Source organism: Medicago truncatula, chromosome 8 (assembly GCF_003473485.1).
Source record: "Medicago truncatula cultivar Jemalong A17 chromosome 8, MtrunA17r5.0-ANR, whole genome shotgun sequence".
NCBI lineage: Eukaryota > Viridiplantae > Streptophyta > Magnoliopsida > Fabales > Fabaceae > Medicago > Medicago truncatula.
In genome coordinates, this window is record NC_053049.1 from 42,426,508 (window position 1) to 42,450,712 (window position 24,205).

A 24,205-nucleotide genomic window follows, 5' to 3' on the forward strand; every position below is an offset into this window, starting at 1 on the left:
GATCTCAAGTTTGTTGCGTATGACATTGACATGTGGCACATTAAAAAGCAATGGCTGAGATTTATTTTAAACCAAAATCATTTAAGAAAAAACTGTGAAATTTAGGGTGTGTTTGATTATGCGGTGGTAAAAATTGAGTTTGATAAAATTGATTTTGATAGAATTGATTTCGATCAAAAGTGAGTTGAGTGTAAATTGATTTACGTTTGGTTATATTGATGTGAAAGTGATTCCATTAAAATCGTGTTGTTTGGATAGTTTGGATGAAAATTGCTTTTGCATATGTAATTACCAAAATGGGTTTTAGTTGTATTTAGAATATATATTTTATTTATATTATTGCATTATTGAATTTGATAAAACTGTATAAAAAATAGTATAAAAAATTATTCAATAAAATGTGCATGTTATATTATAAATATAAAGAATTATAAAATTAATATAAAGTATGTAAAAATTATAAATACGAAGTAGAAATGTATAGTATATTTTTTTTTGAACAAGCCAAAATGAAATTATATACGAAATAGGGCAGTCCCAAACGCACAAGGTGTGCCTTAGAGACTACCTCAAAAACCAAGAGTTACAACGGTTACAAACAAAACACAACAGGAAAACATTAGCCAATACCTAAACAAACAAGAAGGTTTGACCACCACTGCTGAATTCCAAAAACAAAGGTAACTTTTTTAGCTTTCAGCCTATTCTCTTTCTAATTAACAAAGGTAAATCATAGTTATTGGCACATTGATTGAACATTATACAAGGCATTTGCCTTTTGCTGTAACCATCAATAATTAAAATAATATTTGAAATAATTAAGAAAACATGCTTATTTTTTTTTAAGGAAAAAACAAACAAACATGCTTTTATATTAAACGGTTTCTTCCTATTCTCTTTCTAATTTTCAGAGTTTTTATTTTTATTTTTAAAAGATTTTGGTTTAAAATAAATCTCAACCATTCCTTTTTTAATGTGCCACATGTCAATATCATATGCAACAAACTTGAGATCTCAACTTTCTACGTAAATGGAGAGGATCTGCACCTTCTAGTGTGCTCTTTAAAACCATTTAAATGGTAACTTTTTAAGATAATTTATAAAAAAATTATGTGTTCCATCATTTCAAATGTCAAACATAATTATACATCGATCAAACTCTCTTAGTATATGAAAACAAAAGAGGATTAAAAATCTCGAAAAATTGATATAGCGCAACCCAAAATTAAGAAATATATTTAAAAACAGGATAATGTTAATCAGTACATCCGGAGTATTGGTTAAACATTAAATAAAGTAAGTTTTTATTAAAAATTAACGTAATTATTACTTAATAAAAAGTATTCCTTAACCCGTGGCCCGGGCACCACTACACCCCTTAACAACACCCTTGAAATAAATCAGTTTTTATCTTCAACCTAATTTTTACCGAAATCAATTCAATCAAAGTTAATTTATCACTACCCTGTAGAATCAAAACACTTGCTAAGGCTAAAGTATGGATAGGGCCCAAGTAAACAACCACAAAAATGAATCTCGAAACTCACTTTGACACAGAGAGAATGATGAGAAACTAAATTAATTGTACCATAAAAATAATGATGAGAATCCTCTACGTCATAAGAATGAAGAAAACATATGCAGTTTACATTGTCAACTTTCCTTCTTTTTTCCCCTATTCTTCTGGGTTGCAGGATTATCGGATTCAAGGCCAAAACATTTGAGAAAAGCTACTCTTGCTAATTTGAAATAATAACAAGGATGAAGGAAATACAGTGATGAAGCCTCCCCTTCTGCAATCCCTTCTACCTCTCTCACTATCTCTCTGCTTGTTCTTGTAGGTATCTCCCCTTTAATACTAATGTTCTCTACCGCCTGCCAAAACACTTCCTGTTAATTGTTGCATATACTCTACTAATGCATATATATTTTATCTTTATGCAAAAGAAGAAGAAAAGTTAACTGCAATGAGCCAATTTCAGGCTTTAACATGGTAAGCAATCAGAAATGCCAACTCAACCGTAAATATTAAAAGACATAAAACAGTTTTTTTTATAATAATAAATTCAACTGTAAAAAGGTCAATTTGGTTGTATGTTTCTCCTGAAAGGTGGCAAACTTTCCGCGTTCAAGTAGCGGCTAAGTTTTCTAGCTTCTGTGAAATTGCGGGCAAAACATTATTGAATGCGTTCATCGTCTCTGACACCAAACCAAACGAGCACTAAAATGTTGGTTAAGCTCAAATGATCAAAGAACTTTAGTACCAAAGCTCGAATTGATCAGAATTCAGAAGTAATGAGTTTGATATCAGGTGAAACAACTTTTAGCCATAATTCAGATCAAAATCCGGATCATAACAGTCATTCCTTTCAGACGGGAACAAAATTAAGACCAAGTAACACTGACCAGCATACAACATATCCAAACCTAACAGAATCAACAGCAGGTAATGTTGTTTACTTGCATAAATTGGAGTTTGAGTTCTGCTCAATATTGTTACGTAAAATAATAGTAAGTTATAATGTATTGTTAAACACCGTAAAAGATTCAATATGTTTATGGCTGGTGACTTCTGGTCCTCAATTCATCTCATATGTAAATCACAAAAATACCAATTCAAAGCTCCTTTCCCAATTTCTTACAAATTTTTGTTTTGGTTAATATATATATCTCTGCCTACAAAAGAGTATGGACCAGCTACTATTACTATTCAAAGTATATCGCATTTACATTTATCCATTCACCTAATTAATCAGAGACATTTATTTCTTCCCAACCCAAAGCTTGAACTTTCTTAACATAAGAAATCAAAACAAGAGCGGAACACATCAGACATAGATCAGTCTTGAAGATAGTAAAATTTAATTCAAGGATTTATTTAACTTTGAACTTCAATGAATCAATAATTAATAATATAGGAAGTTTAAGATAAAAGAATATGTACCCGTGTGATTTGAAGGGGGTTAGTATTAAGAGTAACAGAAGAAGTAGAATGAAGGGTAGAAGAAGAATCAGCGGTAGTGTGATCTGAAGCAATGATGGTGATGCAAAAGAGGAAGGCAAGCAAAAGAATTAAAACTAAAAGTTGAATCCAAATGAGCCATGGAATTCTGAAACCCTCCAAGACCAGCTCATCTCCAAAATCAAACATATATAAATTGAAGGCAAATTTAGATAAGTGTGTGGAAGAGACAAACACAAGATTGGAAGTATTGTATTACAGTGGGTGTGGCCGGCCGGCCATATAATACTATTAAAAAACAAGGATAGGACTAGACGCTGACGGGGCAAATATGCCCTCTGAATGGAATAGACTCGTCAAAAGAAAAGTTGTCAAATAAGTTGTATTAAATGGGTGTTCAAATATCATTGCTCATTAGATAAATTCACATTAAGATGTTGATAATAGATTGACCAAAACTATTTTTTTTTCACAATGCTAATTGGACTAAGTCAAAAATGTATGATTATTTCCCTAAAAAATATGTATGATTATTTTTTTAGTTTAATTGTTTATGGTCCGATTTGAACTAAAATATGATGTACCGAGCCAATTTATTAGATCTGATCCATTTTCACAACTCTACATGATCGGCTATGGATCTAAGATCAATGGTCTAAGAGAGGTGGCGATGCTTTTGAGTTTTGACCTTCGATTAGTAGTTTCATTCTTCTCCGGAGGAGGGTGGTGTACATGCAAACACCCTCTCAATCAAATTAAAATGCACTGAATATGTGAAGTGTTTTAGAGTGGAAAAGTGTCAAGTGTGTACTTGTAAAAATGCTATGAGTTAGCCTTTATAGTGAGGAGTTAGGGACTTGGTTGGTCTCGAAATCGGTTTGAACGGTCCATGTTAGCTTACTGATGAGCCTGGTTGTAACAATGTGGCATCGAAGTATTTATTATTGCATAAAGAGGGACTTGGTTACTGGTTAGTGAATCATTAGGTTATTTGATTATTAAGAGGTGTGGTAGTACTTGTATGGTCTTGTATTATTGACAAAATATGAGTGAGGGATGAAACAAATAATAGACAAGCTATGAGTTTCGTTAGTTAGTTCGCTAATGTCTTTCTTTGTTCGACTTTAAACTCCTCATATGCCAATTATTCCTTCTCATATCATTCATCATGGATCTTGATGTCTCAGATAATGGGAGATCACCACTAGTCTCTAACCTCTTATGTCTCGCTCATTTTGCTAAAAAAATAAGCATCAAGTTCCAACGATGTGTGTGATTGTAAACTTAATCTGATGTCTCACAACTAGCATCTACAACTGCTCTTACCTATGTCTCTTACAATGAATGTATATGTTTAGCACACTCCAAGTCAAAAGATCAATCTCAAATTGCACGTTGGAGAAGCATTAAGAGTGGTACTAAAGACACTGATATAACAAAGTATGATTTATTATAGACGCAGACTATGTATTTACATTAGATCCCTAATTAGTTACACTTAATCTCAATATAAAGATAAATTTGCTACACATAATGTATAACTTATAAGACATAGGAGATGATATCGAGATGCTGCATCAACCGACTTGATCTATAAGCCTTTAATGTTACCACTCCACTTATGCCTTTTTACTATCTCCTAAGCTTGCCTTCTCTAACTTGAATATTGAGTGAATGAATGAAAGTCATGTTGTAGACCTCTATTTATATATAGGTTATGTAATCCTTTGCCAAGCGAGTGTTTTTTTGTTGGGCAACGACCATTTATGCTTCAATGAAATTTTGTCACGTCAGCTAAGTGGGACTTTTAAGACCGTCTTTACTCGCTAGGTGAGATAATAGGGGAATGGATTCTCTCCTGTAAGTTTTCCTTCTGTTTTCTCCCGTGAGTTAATCTCAGCCATTCAATTTGTTTTTAATGGCTATTAATGAAAATAATTAAATAAGGTAGGTTTTGTCTTTTTCCTTTCATTCTTCCCACGAGACCATCTTCCACCTAGGGGTGTTCGCGGTCCGGTTTGGATCGGTTTTGAGGTTAAAAATCAACCGATCCAAAATAAAAATCACATGCGGTTCGGTTCGGTTTGGATGATTATGTTAAAAAAATCCGAACCGATCCGATCCAAATATATGCGGTTTAATTTGGATCGGTTTTTGGATATCCAAAGTGTAACATGTAATTTTTTTTTTAATATTAATATTACTCATACACAATAAAATAATAGGTTTGATACAAAATATGACACAAATTTATTAAAAAAGTTAACATTACACAATGAAAATGATTGATTATATTTGAAATAGATGAAGTAGGAATAATATAGATTAAATTAATGCAATATATAAGATTAAATACCAATAAGCAATATATTAGTGCAATATATAATACTAATAAAATAATAAATAAGTATAAAAATTTACTTTTGCGGTTCGGTTTGGTTTTGAAAACGCAATCCGAAATCCGATCCGATCATAGCGGTTTTTCCAAAACAACATCCAAACACATCCAAAAATATTCGGTTTTTTGCGATTTTCGGTTTTTTTGGATCGGTTTGCAGTTTTATTTTGGATCGGTTTGGATTTGAACACCCCTACTTCCACCTTCGACAGTCACACAACTCACAAAATTGAATCTCCTTCTCAAAAATTGAAACTTAGATATTAAAGCCAATTTATTTATAAAACTCAGAAATTGACTCTCCTTCTTACTCGGTGTTGCACTATGTCTCTCTCTTAATCAAGAAAAGAATAAAACTCATAAATTGATTTTTGAGATAATTATGTTTAAGGTCGTTATAAATAAGCGAGCTTCCAACATTAGTTCCTATTTAAATTTTATTAAAATTTTCATCTCCAACGTTTTTTTCCGTTTGTAAGTTTGGTCCTTGCCGTCAAACTGTGGTGACTAGGCTAACAGAATGCTGACTCAGACATGCCACATGGACATTTCAAGTGACATGGCTGCCATGTGGTAAATGACATCATATGTTTTTTGTCTTTATAAAATTGGGACTTTTTAAGTATAGTCCTTACTTAATTATAATAGTGTTTTTAGTCCATATAAAAAAATTATGCATTCAGTTTTAGTCCCTACTAAATCTAAATTTGTTTAATTATGTTTAAACTTTTAAGATTTTGAACAATTTTTTGCACAAGTGTTAAGAACATCACGAAAATTTTATCTACAAAAATTTATCTCAAAATTTTATTTCTGCGTCCAAATTTTTGTTACTTTTATTTTGAACTTTTGTCTTTTAAAAAAATTCATATTTAATTTATTTCATGTTAAAAAATTATAAATTTTAGTAAACAAACCTTTTGTAATGTTCTAAACTTGTATCAAAAAAATCATTGAAAAATTTAAGAGTTTTTAGAAGAGCGTTATCGGCGTGAACAAGGTGATGAAAAATCCAAACTCTCTCCTTCTACTCTTTTCACCACCTCGTTCACGCCGGCGATGCTCTTCTAACCTTCACTTGCAAATTCATTTAAGATATCAATTTTAACAACTGAATTACACGTCAACTTCAACACAAAAAAACTCAACAATCTTCACCATTGAAAAATCCAGCAACAACCTTTTTGGGAGAGAAGCGGAACCTGTCGATTTTCAAAGTTTAGATCGGGAAACAAAGAGTGAGAGCGAAGAAGATTGAAGAGAGTGGGGAATGACCAGAAATATTTGTAGGGTGAAATATTTTTAGAACATTACAAACGGCTCGTTTACTAAAATTTAGAATTTTTTAATATCAAATAAATTAAATATGAATTTTTTTAAAGACAAAAGTTCAAAATAAAAGTAACAAAAATCTGGACGCAAAAATAAAATTTTGATATAATTTTTTTGCAGATGAACTTTTCGTAATGTTCTTAACACTTGTGCAAAAAATTATTCAGAATCTTAAAAGTTTAAGCATAATTAAACAAATTTAGATTTAGCAGGGACTAAAACTGAGTGCATAATTTTTTTATATGGACTAAAAACACTATTATAATCAAGTAAGGACTAAACTTAAAAGGTCCCAATTTTATAGGGACCAAAAACATATGATATCATTTACCACATGACAGCCATATCACTTGAAATGTCCACGTGACATGTCTGAGTTAGCATTCTGTTAGTTTAGTCAGCACAATTTGACGACAAGGACCAAACTTACAAACGAAAAAAAACGTTGAGGATGAATTTTTTTTATAAAATTTAGATAAGAACCAATGTTGGAAGCTCGCTTATTTATAGAGACCTTAAACATAATTAACCCTTGATTTTTTGAAGGTTGATGAGTTTTCACTTTAAATTTGCTGAAGAAAGGAAAATGGAAAATAGAAAAGGAAGGAAGAACACCACCACTGGTGTGGTGCACAACCTCTTTACTCCACCTGCTGTCTGTCTTAGAGATGGTTTGTGAGGGAGGAAAGGGGTTTCACTAGGAAGGAAGGAAATGAAAAAGACAAAGTCATGTTATTTAACTCTTTTTAATAATAGCCATTGATTTGTCATTAAAAAAAATGAATGGTTCAGATTAGCTCACAGGAGAAAACTGGAGGAATATTCATATGGGAGAGAATCCATTCCCAGATAATAGCTTCATTGGGCGAAATGCCAGCTTATTAAATTGTATTTCTTTGATGGGCCGACCCTGGTTGGAGGAACTCTTTTGTAAGAATGACATGGCTCATTAGACGAATGCTCTTATGTTTTGAGTTATATGTTTGTTGCTTTACTAATAAAAGTAGAGTAACAAATCTAGTGAGAATAAGACATTGACCCTCTTTCGATAACCAACTTATGTTGTTTATACTTTATAGTACATGTTTTTGTTATGATAAACATTTACTCTATCCCGTCACTGTTATAAGTAAAAATTAAGTTTTTAGATTCATTAATTAATTATTGTATTTAGTTAATAATACATTTTTTATTGAATGAATTTAAAAACTTATTTTTATTTACAATAATGGTCGGATATAAGTTATTTTCACAACAAATGATAAATAAAATAAAATTATTTTTTTTCGTATAAGTTGTAAGAAATTGTGACAAAAAAAAAACTTATGACAATGTCATAAATAATTTTCATAGACTTTCTGAAACGATCTCTAAGTAAATCATCTGTGCAACTGTGTTCCTTAAAAAAAAAAAAAGGTAAATCACCTATGTATGAGTTTAGCAAATGATAAAGTGTGGTGATAGGTTGACACCTTTATGTGACATATCACCCTTGGATACACTTCCACAACACAAAATTTCCTTGTAATTAAAGGGTAAAAAGATATGTTAAAGAAAAAAGAGAAGATTTGTTATGTGGAGGTTAAAATGTATGTAGAATTAAATCCCTCGAAAAAAAGAAAAAGTATTACAATTAAAGATGTGAAAAGATGATAAATAATTGAAGTATTAGTATGAGAGTGAATCCATAATAGGAGGAGAAGAAGGAACGTACAGGACCACATAGTTTTGTCTGATACCTGTGTGTGCTACGTATCCAATTTCTTCTCCGCAACTGCTACCACGTTACTACGACTAATACTGTGACTTTTTTTGGTAATATTCAACCTTCAACGTTCATTCATTCCCTACAACTACCTCTTCTCAAGTCTCAAACTTACTTTCACTCACAAACAAATTGATTTTTCATGGCATCTGCAACCCGTGTGACTAACTGCGACCTCCGGCCACCAAAAGTATCATCGTCTCGTTCCCGCCCCAGAAAAGCCGTTCCTGTTCAATTTTCCATCCCCGAACCAGAAAGCGCTAACACAAACATCGTACTACAGCCGCGGCTATGCACTCTCAGATCATACGGTTCCGATCCAGTCGGCGCCGTAATCAAGACTCGTAAAGAAGAAGAAGACATGCAAGTTACAGATGACGTGTCCTCCTTCTTCGCCACTCTTTCCGAATATATCGAGAGTTCTAAGAAAAGCCAGGATTTCGAAATCATCTCCGGCCGCCTTGCCATGGTAACAAATCCTAACACTAACACATTCAATTATATCATTATTCTTAGTTTATTATCGGTGTTAGTGTCCATATATACTATAGTAGAGGAACTAATTGTTGCTTTTTATTCATGTGGTGGTGCAGATGGTGTTTGCAGCTACAGTGACGGTGGAGTTGGTGACGGGGAATTCTGTGTTCAGGAAAATGGATATTGCAGGGATAACGGAGGCGGGTGGGATTTGTTTTGGTGCGGTTACTTTGGCGGCAATGTTTGCTTGGTTCTCAAGTGCTCGTACCAGAGTGGATCGAATCTTCACAGTCAGCTACAACTCCTTCATTGATTTGCTAATTGATCAAATCATTGACGGTTTGTTCTATGATGATAGCGAGGGTGAACTCTGATTCATCATGGTTTGATTTATACATATCTATACGTGTATATGTATATCTAGGCTATAGTATATAGGATAGAACAGAAAAAATTATCATGTTGCTAGTATAAACATGAATGATCATTTTGTAGAATACTAATAATGAATGATACGCGAATTTAATATTGATTTTGGTGTTGCTCAATCTCCTTTGAGCATGTTCATAGATTGTAAGATGGGTGGTTAGTGGCTATAATCATATTTTGAGTTCAAAGAAATTTTCATTATTCAATTTAGTGTGATGTTGTTTGATCAATGTAACCGATTTCATTTAGTGGTATAAAATTAATTGTTGTTGTAATTCATTTTTGAGCTATTGTTTCTTAATCATATTTTTGTCTCATCCATCCAAATATTACTTGAATCAAATACTGAATGTTTAAACAAGTGATTAGATGGTTAACGAAATCTATCTAAAGACGAATTGTTTAGAAGAACCTAGGTTCAATTTTGGTTAGAACAATTCTTGGCCACTGAACTCTAGCTCTAGAGATCAGTGGAGTCCTTCCCTTTGAGAAATGGAAAGTTAACACAAAAATAAATAAATAAATGGCTATACAAATGTACATGTTTTGCTTGGAAACTTGAAATACTTAACAAGAACTTGAATGCTATGCATTTTTATAAACAAGAAAATTATGATTTTAATGAAGTTTGTAGACTTTGCTTATACATGTGTATTATGTATGTAAGAGCTTATAATAGTTTAATGTTGAACTATGACGCACTTTCGATTGTTTGAATGCACTCCAGTACACTTGCCTTCTTTGCCATCGATGCCATTAAGGCTTCATGGATCGACTTGTTGTTTTTCAATAGAGAAGCAGAGAACAAAACCTGTAAATATAAGCTTTTTTAAGGACAAAAATGCATAAACTTGAGGACAACACCTCCATAAATATGAGCTTTTAAAATATATCTGCAATGCTAATTTGTGTCTAGCTCTGTGTTATAGAAGAACTTACTGCCCATCTAGTGAGATTTTGTTGCTGATCTTTGCTGAGTTGTGGTTTGGTTCTGTTTATAAACCTCTGTAGCAAAATGCATACTTTTTAAAATTATTATTTGATTCAATAATACTAATGAGTAGTTTAATAATATTCACATATTTTGAAAATAGAGGTCTCAAACCTGGAGAGTGAAAAGATCAGCAGATTGACCAACAACCTTGTCATATGTTAAACCTTCTGCTGCCAGTCCAGCCATTGATACAACAGCCAATCTGAAAAAACAAGCAATAACAACTTTACCTATTTCTTCACATTGGTACCTTGTTCTTAACAAATGACTACAAATTGGGATAGTTTCTTAATTTTATTATAGTTGTGACATGTCTTATGATTCTTAATTCACCACATTCCGTGTTCGTGTCATATCATATAAGAGTTTTTTGAACTAGGTGTATGTTTGGATTGGTGTCGAATTTCACAAAATCATGGTGCTACTGTGATTTAAGAATATGTACTAAAGTTTCCTAGTAAATATTCTACCAAAAAAACAGTTTCCTAGTAAATATACCTATCTATCTCCTTAGCATCAAGCTGACCACTATAGAGAAGCTTTTCAAGCCTGTCGTCAATGAGATTGACATGCTCTTTTCCAATATCCAGTGAATATCCCAAAATGGGTAAGCCAAGCAGATAAGCAACTAGAAATAGAATGAACAAAAAGAAGAAGCTGAGTTAGAATCATGATGAAATTGATAAGACATATATGATATACGTGATACTTTGTGTATGAATATCAGCCATAAAAGCAATAGGGCAGTACTCAAAAAGTGGGCTGCTTCATGTCTAGCAATCCTTTCTTGATAATCAGGAAAAACAACTGAAAAGCTGCTAATAGCTGCTTGGAGAAGCCTACACTAGCATATTAATTAGAGCATTAATGCTATGGCAAACACTGAAAAGAGGGCATTCTTGCTAACTTGTAAGCCTAGTTCTTACCCGGGAGATGTGCTACCTATACCCAATACCACTAAGGAAATACTCCCAATCAAATATGGTACAAAGAAGCCCCAATCCTGCATCAGTCAACAAGCATTAATCACAGACGATAAATGAGAGAGTTGATGGGAAGTAAGAAGGTAAAAACTATTAGGAGCAAAATTATTTTCAAACAAAACTTATTTTCCATTTTCTCTTTGTTATTTAGGCATAACAAGCAAGTTAAAAGGAATTCAGTTCTAAAATATTTACACTGTTCACTTATCTACCAAGGACATTCTTAAACTTCTGTTTAATGGTCATAAATGTATGAGCCCGTCAACTTCAAAGAGGAGAGAGTTCTAAACCCTAAAAAAAGTTTTTTTTTTTCTGAAAGAAACCCTAAAAAAAGCATAATGCAGAAAATTATCACTATTGCTAGCAATTGTTCAAAAGAAGTGGAATATAGTATGTAGACTAAACTTGTGATGCAGGTGAAAAAGGAAATTCCATTTTGGTTGCTTTTAACTCTAATTATCTTCTTAAAAAAAAAAAAAATACACTCCAATTACCAAGATATCATTTATAATCCATAAAAGACTACAAGCCTACCAGCCAAATGACCTGCCAGTCATAATTTCAAGTTGTAGACTACATTACGTGATATGTCTGCAATTGCAATATCACATTGCATTTGTGATGCTTTTGAAAATCACAAAAAAAATATACAATTTGATGTCGCAATGAAGCGGATGCACCTTGATGCAGACTTCAAAGTACTCGGATAAATTTGGAATGGATATACAATGTGCTTGACTACAACCACAATGTGAAACCATGAATGCTATATCCACACTTATGAATAACACTACTAGACTTCATCATATTTCTAAAAACAGATTATCATACACAAGATCATCAAAAAGACATACAAATTAACAAAGAAGATCAGTGCAAGGGATACATACCCCGGGAAGCTGGCCAGCCAGAATACCCAAGAATCCAGTTGTTCCAACCACAGTAAAGAGAAAAGCTGCCTGCACCACAAAGATCTGTGTTATATGTTGTACTTGAAAAACTTAATTCTCAAGAAAGCCATATGCCATGTATAATTCCATTTGATACTGCAAAAATAGAGAAAGAAATTCTGAAAACTTACATCATTTCTAACACTAGGAATTGCAAGGTTCTCCGCATTTTTAATCCCTAAAGTTGTCAGCTCTCGAAGTGATGTCTGTCGCACAAATTTGGAGAGGTTAAACGAACAATGAAGCTTGCATATGAATATTTAAACATTTGGAAGAAGTATTGGACAAAATATACTTGACTATGAAAGACTGATACATACGCGAAAATCAAACACGGCATAAACATGATAAGAATTTAAGAAAATCAATTCAATGTAACAATATGAAGTGAAGTGAAGTGTTAAATAGGTGCATTGCTTATTGCTATGTCCATTGGCATCTATCCAAAACTTCAACATTTATAATGGACACTAACCGTACGACGTGAAACATATGGCTGAGAACTCCATTTCTTGGCCCAACCAATTTCACTTAGTTGATCAAGTGCCTCTTTAACAGCATTGCTATCTTTCTGCACAAAAACAATTTACTTACAAACAAGTTACTTCATTTACATTACCAAACAGTATAATTAAATAACTGCCATATCAATGGATTGAGTATAACTTCATCGGGATTATTATCAATATAAAACAAAAGAATCTAATTTGAACTCAAATTATAGGAAACCTTCACATTCATCAATGGTAAGTATAACCTCGTGTGATTAGTGAGATATATTCAAATAAAAAATAAAATATTACTGAGCTTATAATTGAGATAGAAAGACCTTGGCAATGGCAGAATCAAGAGTGTTGAGGTCGACACCAGGTGCAGCAGAGGAAGAAGCTCTGGTTGTGAATTTAGGGAGGTTGATGTTGAAGCATGTTTGGTGGTGATGATGATGATAATGGAAATTATGATTATGGTAAAAATTATAATATGGTTTGGGTAAAGATGATGAGTAAGACATGGTTGTGATCAACATTATATTATTATCGCTTTGTTATCTGTATTCGTTCTAATTGTTCCAACCTTATTGGAGGTGCAGGTTGCAGTAGATAAGAAAGGATTTTGAGAGTTTGAGAAGCTTTGTGGGACCAATGAAGCGAAAAAATAAATAAAAAAAGCTTTTGTTGAGAGTGGGATTTGAACCCACGCCCTTTCGGACCAGAACCTTAATCTGGCGCCTTAGACCAACTCGGCCATCTCAACTTTATTGTTACAATAATTCAAACATAGGTATCTTAACGTAATTGCTACTTAGATGGGATTAATTTTTCTTTTCGATCAAGCTTAGGTGGGATTAATCATGAATATGATTAGATTATTTTGACATTGTTTTATTTTCTTTGCCTCAGGATGCATGCTGAACTGAAAATTGTTGTTTGCTCGGTGTCAGATAAATTGTCTATGAGAGAAATTGCTGGATAGTATAAGATATGGGTGGCATTTAGGGTGGGTAGGAGGAATTCTTACCCACTATGGGAAAGTAAATTTTAACTGTTGGATTAATTGGAGAGTACACTCTTATCATACTCCATCAACACTAGATCATTTTTACACTACCTTCCTCTCCATCCTCTCTCTTCCATGTCCCACTCACCTACTACCACCACTGCCATCACCACCACCAACATCAAACACACTTCTCAATTGCACTGATACTGATACTGTAGATTCAATTCAATCGACATGTTGAAAACTAAGAAAAAAATAAACCATTAAATATATTGCTTCCATTCTTGCTTCTACTTCTTCATATATAAAAATAAACCCTTAATTAAATATTAAAATTCAGGGCAAATGATAGAGTAAGAAAAAGTATAATATCTACAAAGGTTTTTTGTTTTAGGTAAAGATCTACACAGCCGCCGAAATTTGTTCTTCATTTCTCTCTATAAATTGAAATTTTTTTCAAACCCAGAAATGTATTATTCTCTTTTTTGCTAAATTTTGTTTCTCATTTTTTTTCTTCAAAAGGGGATTAGATCCTTGATTTCAATAAAGATGTTTGGAAAATGAGAGAATAAGCCATGTGTTATGGGAATTGAAGAAATTGAATGTGTAAGAAATTTGGAGTAATGGGTATGAAAAGATATTGAGGAATATGCATCATATGATGATGAATGTTGTTGTTTTCAAGATTGTTAATAATTTTGAACAATTTAGTTTATGTAAATACCTTTGTAAGTGCTCTTTGAGCCCGAAGGTCTTCTCTGCCTTGGACTGGAGCACCATCCCCTCACCCTGAAATTTTGTAACAAAAAAAAAACATCCACCATTTCCCTAAAAAAAAATTTCCTTTTTCAACAAAAAAATATTTTATTTTTGTTTTGAAAAAAAATCTAGTATTGAGAGTCCACTATAAAAGTGTGCTCTCTATTTGATCTAGAGGTCGAAAATTGACTTTCTCATGGTGGGAAAGAATTCCTCCTACCCACCCTGAATGCCACCTAAGATATGCTTAAACAAAAAATGACAAAATATGTAAGTATTAACGGTTGTTTTTTGAGATTGTCATTTTTATCCTCATGAATGGTAAGTGGGTTTGCCGTTCATCAAGTTTCGTTAAAGTACCAAGTCGCACTATTTAGCAATTCTCATCTATTAATCGGATATTGTATGTTTTTTGGGAAATATTGCATGTTTTTGTTTATTATCTTAACTTTTTAATATTATGGAGAGATTGTAATGCACACAGCCACGAACACTAGAAGACTACAACCAATTCCAACAAAAAAATTACTTAATAATATGGAGTTTTGTTCAAATTTATTTAAAATTTAATTTATTTTACAATATTTTTTTTTTGAAGAGGCTAAAATGCAATATATTACCACAACAGAAAAGGTCTTCCTAGCACAAGTTGTGCTAAAGAAGAAACACCAAAGTACAAACAGAATTCGTCACAATATTTACAAGGCAAAAAACAACCTCCAAACAGCAAGAAAAGAAATAGAGACAACTATCCTATTCCGAGAATAGAAAACGGATTTAGCCACCAACCATGATTAATCTAAAAAATGGATAATGCTTCATTTAACGAATACCACAAATACGAAAGCCAAGAAATAACAAGCACTATAGATTAACACAAACACACGATTATGATTTGTGTGAAAGTTGAAGTTAATAGTTTTTTTATTTTTGTGAAATAGGACACCGTTGTATTCTTGAAAAATTACTTCGTGGCATTTAGCAGTGCTAAAAAAAATAACACAACATTAATTGATTGAATATTGAGTATCTCTACTCAACAAAATTCAAGAATATCAGGGTATATTCACCTTCGAACAATCTCAAATAAAGTGGTGATTATATTATATAATTAAGGGTTAATATCTCTTTACCTCATGTAATTTGGGCAAATTCCGGTTTACCTTCTGTAAAAAAAAAAAAAAGAGTTTAAATTTCAACCCTATAAAATGAAGATTCTCCACAAAACACTCCTGTAATATGAAGATTCTCCACAAAACACTCTTAACCCCATCCAAACGCTGACGTGACACGCGACTGTGTAATTATTTTAATTTTAATTTTAATTTTTTTAAAACCTGACATGTGTGTAATAGTTTAAAAAATTAATTTTAAAAAGATAAAAAATAGAAAAAACTGAAAATTAATTTTCAAAAATTTTAAAATAAGAATTTAAAAAAAAAACGAAAAAAATAATTTTTTTCGAATATTTTTAAAATTTTCATTTAATTTGGATTTTTTTAAAAATTTTCAAAATACAGTAAGTTTAGGAATTTTTTTTATTTTTATATAATTTTTTGGGAAATATATATATATAAAGAAAACAATCTCTACAAGCTCTTTTGGATTGGCTGTTTCTTTTAAAAAATGTCCTCAGTTTTCAATACAAATAAGACATGTAACAAATAGATAATAATAAATTTAAATATTAAAAAATATTCCAGACTTTTTATATCCTCAATTTTTGAATATTAAAAAATCTTCTCAAATCTGTAACACATCGTTATCCCCTAATTTATATATTACTAGTTGCATTTCAATCCTAGTCTATAGACTAAGTACTTTGTCCTCGAAGAAATGAAAATACAAAACTATTTTTTTACTTAAATTAAACTAGTTTTTGAGACTCCCTAGCTGGTGACTACTAATACAGGAAATTATTGTGACGATATTCTAGCTAAGTTGGAAAAGCGAACAACTTAGACACCTTCATCGTGGTCTATGAACTCTCGATTGTCTTTCCTCTTCTTTTATCGGATGCTCTAAAAGTGCCATTTACGGCCAGAGAGAGTATGTCGAGAGTTAAGATTGTCTTGTTAACACCATTCTGGAAGTTAAATACAACGGTTTACAATATCACTCTCGTGCAACTGATAAATTGTTTTCAGAAATAAAACATTATAGATATATATGACTAATGTGTGTTCCGTAGATGGATCTTTCGTATAGAAACAAGCAAGACTGAAGCATGAAGGCACCAATTAAGACCCAAAATAGAATAAGATAGAGTGTCATTTTACAACATACAATCTCTTACAGGAAGTCAGTCACACATTAACTGATCAACCAAACTCAATTTAAAGCAAAAACTTCGTCAACTACAATACAACAACAATTCAGCCTTATCCCATTAAGTGGGGTGGTCAACCGGAATATATAGTAGTATATACATCAATGATAAAAAAAAAAACCTAGAAATTCAAACTGTTGCCATTGGCTGTCACATGAAGCTTAATTCCCAACAAAAATTATGTATAAAAAATGTGGCAAGCTACATTTATTTTTATTTTCACACTTAAAACAACACTGCACAACAGCATGGCCTTAATTGCAAACTGCAAATTGAAGGAAAAAAAATATAAACAATCAAAACACGGGTACGCCAAATCGTACTACTATCTTGCATAACCACCATCTTTTGCCTTTAAGAAGTTGCCAATTTGCTCTAGCGCCTGCAAGATACAGAAGAATTATTAGATTCGCATCGGTTATACAGAACTTAGATTCAGCTTTAGCATCCGTGAACATTCCAGTTTGCCCAAAGCTAACAAATTGAAATGGAGTTAAAGGCATGAGGCAGAAATTGTGCAAGACCTCAATTGCAATTTCAGTTGGAGACAAATCAGACGCATCTTTTCGGCCCAGTTTTGTTGCTATATCTGCACATAAAAACAGCACAGCATCAGAAATTGTATTTTGATTGTTATCATCTAGGAAGCATATAACATGAAGGAATAATGTGTGTTGAGCTTCACAAAAGATTGTAAAGCAACAAGATCACTCTTTTTTATTGGAGAAGGATCTATACAGCAACATGAGTTTTAAATGTTTTATTTTGAGCAATCTTGAAATACTAATTGATTCAGAACACTAGGACAAAAAACTAAGTTTCAGACATCACACCACGACAATGTAAATACATACAAGGTGTCTTCCTGTTTTTTCTTACAGAATCTGGAAAAATTTATAAGTTTTAATTTCAAAACACAAGAAAATTTAGACATACTTTCTAATGAGACTCTAGCATTGGCGTTGGCATAGAATTCACCTCTCTCTTCAAAAAGAGCAGACAGACGCATCAAAGCCTGCATGTGAATTACAACTGGTCAAATTATTTTGTGAAAAATATTTTTTACGCAACTTTGGTGACCAAAATTATGGATAATTAATATAATATGCTTTGTCACACACAAAATCCTATTGATGCAAAACAATTTACCGCTGTGTATGCATCTCCTGCTTCATCGTGTAGAAGAGGGCGAGAATTAGTTCCCACAGCTGCAATTCTTTTGGCCAATGCTTCCACTGGTACATCTAACCAAACACTAACCCCCTTGTGCATATATTTCCTGGCAATCCATTCCCATACAAATACATGTAAAGATGAGGAAATACTTCATCATAAAAAGTGAAGCATAAACTTTTCTCAATACTACTAGTATGTTAATTTTTATACCAATTAATAGGCCGCACAACAGCACCTCCACCCGTAGAAATGACAAGTTTGTGCATCAGGGACAGCTTATTCAATGCCTCAGTCTAAAATGGTAAACAAACAAATGAATATTGACTGTGTGACAGAACCATAGGCTAGCCGGAACAATTCACAATATCTTAGTATCATAATAGTCAAACAGAATAATAGGAGTTAGGAGATACAGTACTGACTTCTCTGCACATGTCATCATCACACTATGCTGTTTAACTATTAACATTGCATTCCAGAACCTTGTAACAAGCTTTTATTGAAGGACATGAGTTTCAACTTACGTTAATATCAAACTAACTGCTACATAAACTTGATGTAACAGTTAATATGCTTCAATTCAGGAACTATGCCATGAACTCCCCTGCTAAAAGACATGTTGCTTTTAATCTCTGTAATTGTTTGGTCTCAAGCAACATGTTGAGTCACTTGATAGGGGTGTACATCAATACATGGTAAATAAACTGAACTGATTTGAACCATATTAATGGTTCAGTACCTTAAAACCACTTTAGTAAAAACTGTCATCAAGTGACTCAGCATGTTGGTTGAGACAAACCAATATAGAGATTAAAAATAATGTCTTTTTATCTTTTAGCAGGGAGTCCATGGCATAGGCCCTGGTAACTAATCACACACAACACAAGAAGTGTTATCAACATGTTAGTGCCACTATAGCACCTATTTGATGAATTTCGTACTAATAGCACATTCCGCTACGCTGTAGCGATACAGCGCCCCTATAGCTGTTATTTAACAACACTGATGACAACGCCTATGAGCTACAACCAGTAAGCACCTAATTGTTTCTTAAAACCTTTTTAAGAGAGGAGGATTTGTTTTAGGGAGTGCAGTTACTAAACTGTTATTTCAAACAAAGTTGGGGGTGTAGAGATAATCCAAAATTAGAAGCAAACATAACAAGAAAGCAAATGCCTCCAGACCTCGACTATAAATGTAAACTATGTCTCATACCCAGCTGATATGATCATATGAAATTAATGCTCTGTTGCCAAACCTGTAAAGTTGGACAGAGGGCGGTCCACCGTCCATCTGTGACATGGGTGGACAAACAGGCTCTCATATTGTTAAAGTAGAGGACAACACGCTCCTAGTAGCAAGCTCGTAAGAAGGGGTGGATTCCACCATATATGTACAATCAATCAATATAGAGGTCACACTCTTTCCATGCCCATTTGCTGTCTCTACAAACTAAATCAATTTACTAGCAGAAATCCAAACTGGTTGAAGAAATATTCTTCCATTTCAACAAAAGATCCATAAATGTGGGACGGACATTCCACTGACTCGGTAAAAGGAACTACTTAAGCTAGTTATACAAACTACAAGAAAATATTTTGTTTATTTGGATTCTCTTTGTTTTTATGTTCTGTACTATCCTGCCTGTGACACTGCTAAGTGTCAAGTACCATCACGAATTGGTATGTAGAAATGACACTGCTAATTGTAGAGTACCAACAAGAATTGGTATTTCAGCACACATCTATGTAGCACTGACACTTCACATCGAAGGCGTGTCTAGTGTCCGACACGTGACAGTTTGCGACACTGACAAGACATTGACACATGTTGTTACATTCAATTATTCGATTATATCAAATTATTACCGGTGTCGGCGTGTCAGTGCTTCATATTGATCTCCCGTCTCCTTGGAGCAGCTTATAATATATAGAAGCAGAAAATAAGGGTACTGAGATGTAATTAAAGAAATAGGAACGTCTAAACATTCAGACAACTTAAGAACAATTATCAACACTGAAGAATATGAAAACTTGAAACTGTCCTTTCCAACTGACCTCCTTCTCACGAAAGAAAGATTCTCCATAGAGCTTGAATATATCAGCCACAGAGTTTCCATCAACCTCTTCCTCAATCAATGTATCACTATAACATACACATGAGTAAAAAATATAAAATCAGCAAGACCTATATAATACGGCCATGAATAAAAAAATATAAAATCAGCAAGACCTGTAATATGGCCATGAATCAAAGTAACTGTTTTGCAATAGGTAGATGTAGACACTATAATAAACGAATTTCAAACAAAACTCTTGTATGAAAACTAGAGCAAAATCCCCAGGATAACTGACCCCTTCCCCCCGTTTTTATCTATTGCATAATAAAATTGTAGACCCTTAATATTATCACTTGAATATGAACACTAGTTGAACCTCATATCAAATATTAGATGTAGTGTGATGATTACACACAAAAATGATATTGTTTCTTTAATGCCTATTCAAATGGTACATTTGGTCAAAAAAAATATTTAAAAAAAAATGCTACACAATTTAAAATATATATATATATAGTGTGTGATGATTACACACACAAATGATATTGTTTCTTTATTGCCTATTCAAATGGTAAGTACATTTGATATAAAAAAAAAATAACAAATAAAAATGCTACACAATTTACATGTTTTGGAAACTCATCTTTCCCTGTGAACAGACAAGAAATTAATATATACTAACCAATCACAAAATGAATAGCTAAGCGCTTGCGACATAATTTTTCCCACAGTTGTCTTCCCAGAGCCCATCATTCCTGCATGTCAATTTGAAAGTATTTTGAATGCCAAAGTAATCATACTTGTATTGCATGCCGGGTAATCATGAGACATCAACCAAAGAAACTGACCAACAACATATATACAGCGCCCACTTAAATACGGCAGAATCTGTTGCGATCTATTCTGCAATTTTATTGGTTCAAGTAAGAAAATGGTATATAGATACTTAAAAGGGCAACAAAAACTGAGCTGATATTACTATTTGTTGATGGTTTTGCTTGAAAGAATGGAAGGATATAACATCAACTAAAATGAATGAGCTTAAATTAATTAAAAATGAAGAGCATATGCTATTACCTTCAGAACCAACTCTTCCTCAAGGGGAAACTTATGCCCTCCAGATTCCAATGTTGAAGCTACAAGAGTAATATCAGAAACAAAATGTAAGGATACAGATGGGGAAGCACTTATTTTATTCGGTAACAAACTAGACCTAGTGTGAGCATATTAAATAAATCTGCTCAAACACCACACTTTTCCTTGAAATATGCAGCAAATTCCTTTTTTTTCAATTAATCACCAGAAGTAAATGCTATTCAAGCATCCAATGGTAAAAGCTAGCTTAATATTGGCTAATGTAATTATCAATTCAACGTGATAGAAAATATACTCTCAGGTGCCAAGCTGGTGTGACTATTAGGGGAGTTTTGGGTAAACACTTTAATTAAGTGCTTATTATACAAGAGCTCATCATACGACAAATTTCATAAAAGCTTAAATTCCATGAGCTACTTGTGATTGGATATAAATGTTGCAAAAGCTGTTTGTGTTCTCAACATTTGTTTTAGCTGTTACAATAGAACGTAACAGTGGATTGAAGAGACCAAAAGTTATCTTAAAGAGCTTTATTGGATTAAGGTGAAAACAGCTTAATGTGAAAAAATGACGCAAACACATACATCAGACACGACCCTGACACGCTGACATCAACACTAATTAGAAGGGAAAAAAATGAATTGATTGAATATAATCACATGTGTCGGTTAGTATCTGACACCACATGTCAACACCCGAACGCTTAGGATTAGAAGTGTAGATGCTACGGGCTACGCAGTAATTACTCAAGATAATGATATAATTACCTTTTGCATATTAATCACGTTATAGGTATTCAAATAACATTCAACAGAATTTGGAAGGATTAATGTATTTATGAAAGAAGCATGTAAAACTTTATGATTTTGGTTTCATGGAACAACCTAGCATCTACAAATTTGCTTAAAAAGCCAAAAAAACAAAACCTCACCTTAAATAATGACAAAAAAACTAGACTTTCAAAAACAAAAAGGAAAATGGATAAAACAAAAACAATGTCAACTGTGAACAGTGTAATTAATTGGTTTTAATTAATAATTAATGTTTAATTATAGCAAAACCTGGAATATTGTTATAAGAACAAGCAACTTCCAGAGAAACCTTCTTGCGCCGAATCGTCTGAAGCTTTTTCAGTTTACCGGTCCGACTCAAAGAACAACCGGTTATTCTCACACAATTATCGGGTCGGGTCAGAACCGGTAGATGCAACATTTGAACAGCTTTAGCATCCATTACATACAGCGGCAATACACAGTACACACTGAAACGAAGGTGAGTTTTCCTCAATTAACGATGGAAACCGAAACCAAAACGAATAATAATAATCGAATATGATAAAATAAAATAAAAATGAGATAGAGAGAGAGAGAGAGAGAGAGAGAGAGAGAGAGAGAGAGACTGAACTGACCTGGTAGATTTGTTTGAGAAATGAAAGAAAAAGAATGGAGTGGAAGCAAAATCTAATTGGAATGGACGAAGGTGATACGATGAAAGTGTTAGTTAGAGTTGAACAAGGTTGATAAATTGTTTATTTTAATGTAGCTTGGTGCCCACAAACAAATAAAATAAGGTCCAACACCCCAACTTTCACTAGTGGCCACTTTATTTTTGATGTAGCATTTGTCGGTCAATTTTTTTTATTTTTTTTTACAAACTTTATTTATTTTTATTATTTTACAAAAAACTTTATTTTATTTGTTGGATAAAGAAAAGTTTATTTTGTACATGTGAATATACCTCAATTTGTCTACGATTGTAATATATAGATGTTTGGTTGGAACTTCAAATTTATTATTTGTTTATTGATTCTATTCAAAAGTTGTTTTCATCTTCTTTTCTTTTTCCAACTAGTTTAGTTTAATGATTAAAATTTATGTCTAAAATTTGAACTTAATAATGTATTGTCAACTAATAATATAAAGTTGTTTTCATTTTGAGTGTTAATTGACTAATAATATAAAGATTGACAACTTACCAACTTGGAGATCCAATATTGGTGGATATCGGATAGGTGGCCATTGTGGTAGGTGTGGTATTAGACTTTTTTTTTTTTTTTGTCAAGTAGTATATAACATGCAATATCCCTATCAACTGAACTATGCTTACGGGGATGGTATTTGACTGTTTTTTCCTACCTAATGTTAGTTTTTTTTTCTTCTCAAAATATAATGTAAACTTCCGGTTTTTTTATTGGAGGGACGACATTTCTATAATCCATCCGTCTCAAACTAACCCAACGTTTCGTTTATTTTATATATATGTTAAAAAATATATATAAGTGAAAAAGAAGAATATTTTTTTAATGTTTTTATTATGCATAGTAGAAGATATTGAATTGAAAATGATATAAGTTGTATAAATTATGGTGCATAGTTAGAAAAAAAAAATCATTGATATTATATTAAAAGGTCAAATGAGGCAAATATTTTACGATAATGTTTTCTTATAAATGAGTCACTAATTATGAAACGGGGGGGTATGAACTTCAAATTGTTTTATTCAAGAATTGAATTCAAATTGTCCTAGACGGTCCATTTTAAGTGGAGCTAATTAATTATTACTTGAACGTTTATGATTATATAAATCATTGATATTTACATTAAAAAGTCAAATGAGTCAATTATTTTATGATGATATTTTCTTACAAATGAGTCACTAATTATAAAACGGAGGGAGTGTGAACTTCAAATTGTTTTATTCGAGAATTGAATTCAAATCGTCCTAGATAGTTTATTTTGAGTGGAGCTAATTAATTACTTGAACATTTATGATTATATAAATTATTTTGAAGATATCGTTATCTACATTTTTATATTATATATGAAGTGGGATACATGATTTTGAGATGGTTTTTTAACTTCCAATTATATCTTTAAATAACTTTTTTTTATAATAATGTTATAATGTTGGTAAGCGATAAAAACATATGTTTATGGTTTTAATAAAAAATTTATAAAAAAAAATAAAAAAATGTTGTTTGCAATCAGGGGTGGACCT

General features: G+C 32.4%; 3 protein-coding genes, 1 long non-coding RNA gene and 1 other non-coding gene across 5 annotated transcripts; 1 reads left to right on the plus strand and 4 right to left on the minus strand.

Annotated features, from left to right (window-relative positions):
* Positions 1-1,514: 1,514 nt before the first annotated feature.
* LOC120577763 (uncharacterized) lies at positions 1,515-3,296 on the minus strand. Its single transcript, XR_005643745.1, has 2 exons — positions 2,945-3,296; positions 1,515-1,875 (listed from the first exon to the last, which is right to left on the minus strand). It is a non-coding gene; the product is annotated as an uncharacterized lncRNA (long non-coding RNA).
* Positions 3,297-8,392: 5,096 nt separating this feature from the next.
* Positions 8,393-9,569, plus strand: LOC120577609 (stress enhanced protein 2, chloroplastic). Its single transcript, XM_039829246.1, has 2 exons — positions 8,393-8,926; positions 9,051-9,569. Exons 1-2 carry the CDS (start codon positions 8,600-8,602, stop codon positions 9,306-9,308), a joined length of 585 nt encoding a protein of 194 aa, XP_039685180.1. The 5' UTR covers positions 8,393-8,599; the 3' UTR covers positions 9,309-9,569.
* Positions 9,570-9,856: 287 nt separating this feature from the next.
* On the minus strand, positions 9,857-13,380 carry LOC120577608 (uncharacterized). Its single transcript, XM_039829245.1, has 10 exons — positions 13,120-13,380; positions 12,766-12,861; positions 12,422-12,496; positions 12,231-12,299; positions 11,284-11,360; positions 11,108-11,196; positions 10,856-10,985; positions 10,469-10,559; positions 10,303-10,368; positions 9,857-10,174 (listed from the first exon to the last, which is right to left on the minus strand). The coding sequence occupies exons 1-10, from the start codon at positions 13,315-13,317 to the stop codon at positions 10,055-10,057; spliced, it is 1,011 nt and encodes a 336-aa protein (XP_039685179.1). The 5' UTR covers positions 13,318-13,380; the 3' UTR covers positions 9,857-10,054.
* An 83-nt stretch (positions 13,381-13,463) lies between these two features.
* Positions 13,464-13,544, minus strand: TRNAL-AAG (transfer RNA leucine (anticodon AAG)). Its single transcript has one exon. It is a non-coding gene; the product is annotated as a tRNA-Leu (tRNA).
* A 3,226-nt stretch (positions 13,545-16,770) lies between these two features.
* Positions 16,771-22,707, minus strand: LOC120577441 (shikimate kinase 1, chloroplastic). Its single transcript, XM_039828904.1, has 11 exons — positions 22,617-22,707; positions 22,270-22,469; positions 21,191-21,249; positions 20,962-21,016; positions 20,796-20,868; positions 20,112-20,199; positions 18,265-18,347; positions 18,028-18,157; positions 17,815-17,893; positions 17,403-17,467; positions 16,771-17,260 (listed from the first exon to the last, which is right to left on the minus strand). The coding sequence occupies exons 2-11, from the start codon at positions 22,439-22,441 to the stop codon at positions 17,204-17,206; spliced, it is 861 nt and encodes a 286-aa protein (XP_039684838.1). The 5' UTR covers positions 22,442-22,469; positions 22,617-22,707; the 3' UTR covers positions 16,771-17,203.
* Between the last annotated feature and the right edge of the window lie 1,498 nt (positions 22,708-24,205).

Bases quoted from the DNA above. Each gene is read 5' to 3' on its own strand.
- LOC120577608 (XM_039829245.1), bottom strand. From the start codon at position 13,317: ATGTTGATCACAACCATGTCTTACTCATCATCTTTACCCAAACCATAT. The intron at 11,361-12,230 runs GTATGTATCCCT...TGACTGATGCAG, and splicing joins TGGCTGGCCAGCTTCCCGGG to GATTGGGGCTTCTTTGTACC. The intron at 10,560-10,855 runs GTATATTTACTA...TTGTTTTTTCAG, and splicing joins GATGCTAAGGAGATAGATAG to ATTGGCTGTTGTATCAATGG.
- LOC120577609 (XM_039829246.1), top strand. From the start codon at position 8,600: ATGGCATCTGCAACCCGTGTGACTAACTGCGACCTCCGGCCACCAAAA. The intron at 8,927-9,050 runs GTAACAAATCCT...GTGGTGGTGCAG, and splicing joins TCTCCGGCCGCCTTGCCATG to ATGGTGTTTGCAGCTACAGT.
- LOC120577441 (XM_039828904.1), bottom strand. From the start codon at position 22,441: ATGGATGCTAAAGCTGTTCAAATGTTGCATCTACCGGTTCTGACCCGA. The intron at 21,250-22,269 runs GTTTTGCTATAA...TTACTCTTGTAG, and splicing joins TTCTTATAACAATATTCCAG to CTTCAACATTGGAATCTGGA. The intron at 20,200-20,795 runs GTTAGTATATAT...TGTATGTTATAG, and splicing joins AGCTATTCATTTTGTGATTG to TGATACATTGATTGAGGAAG.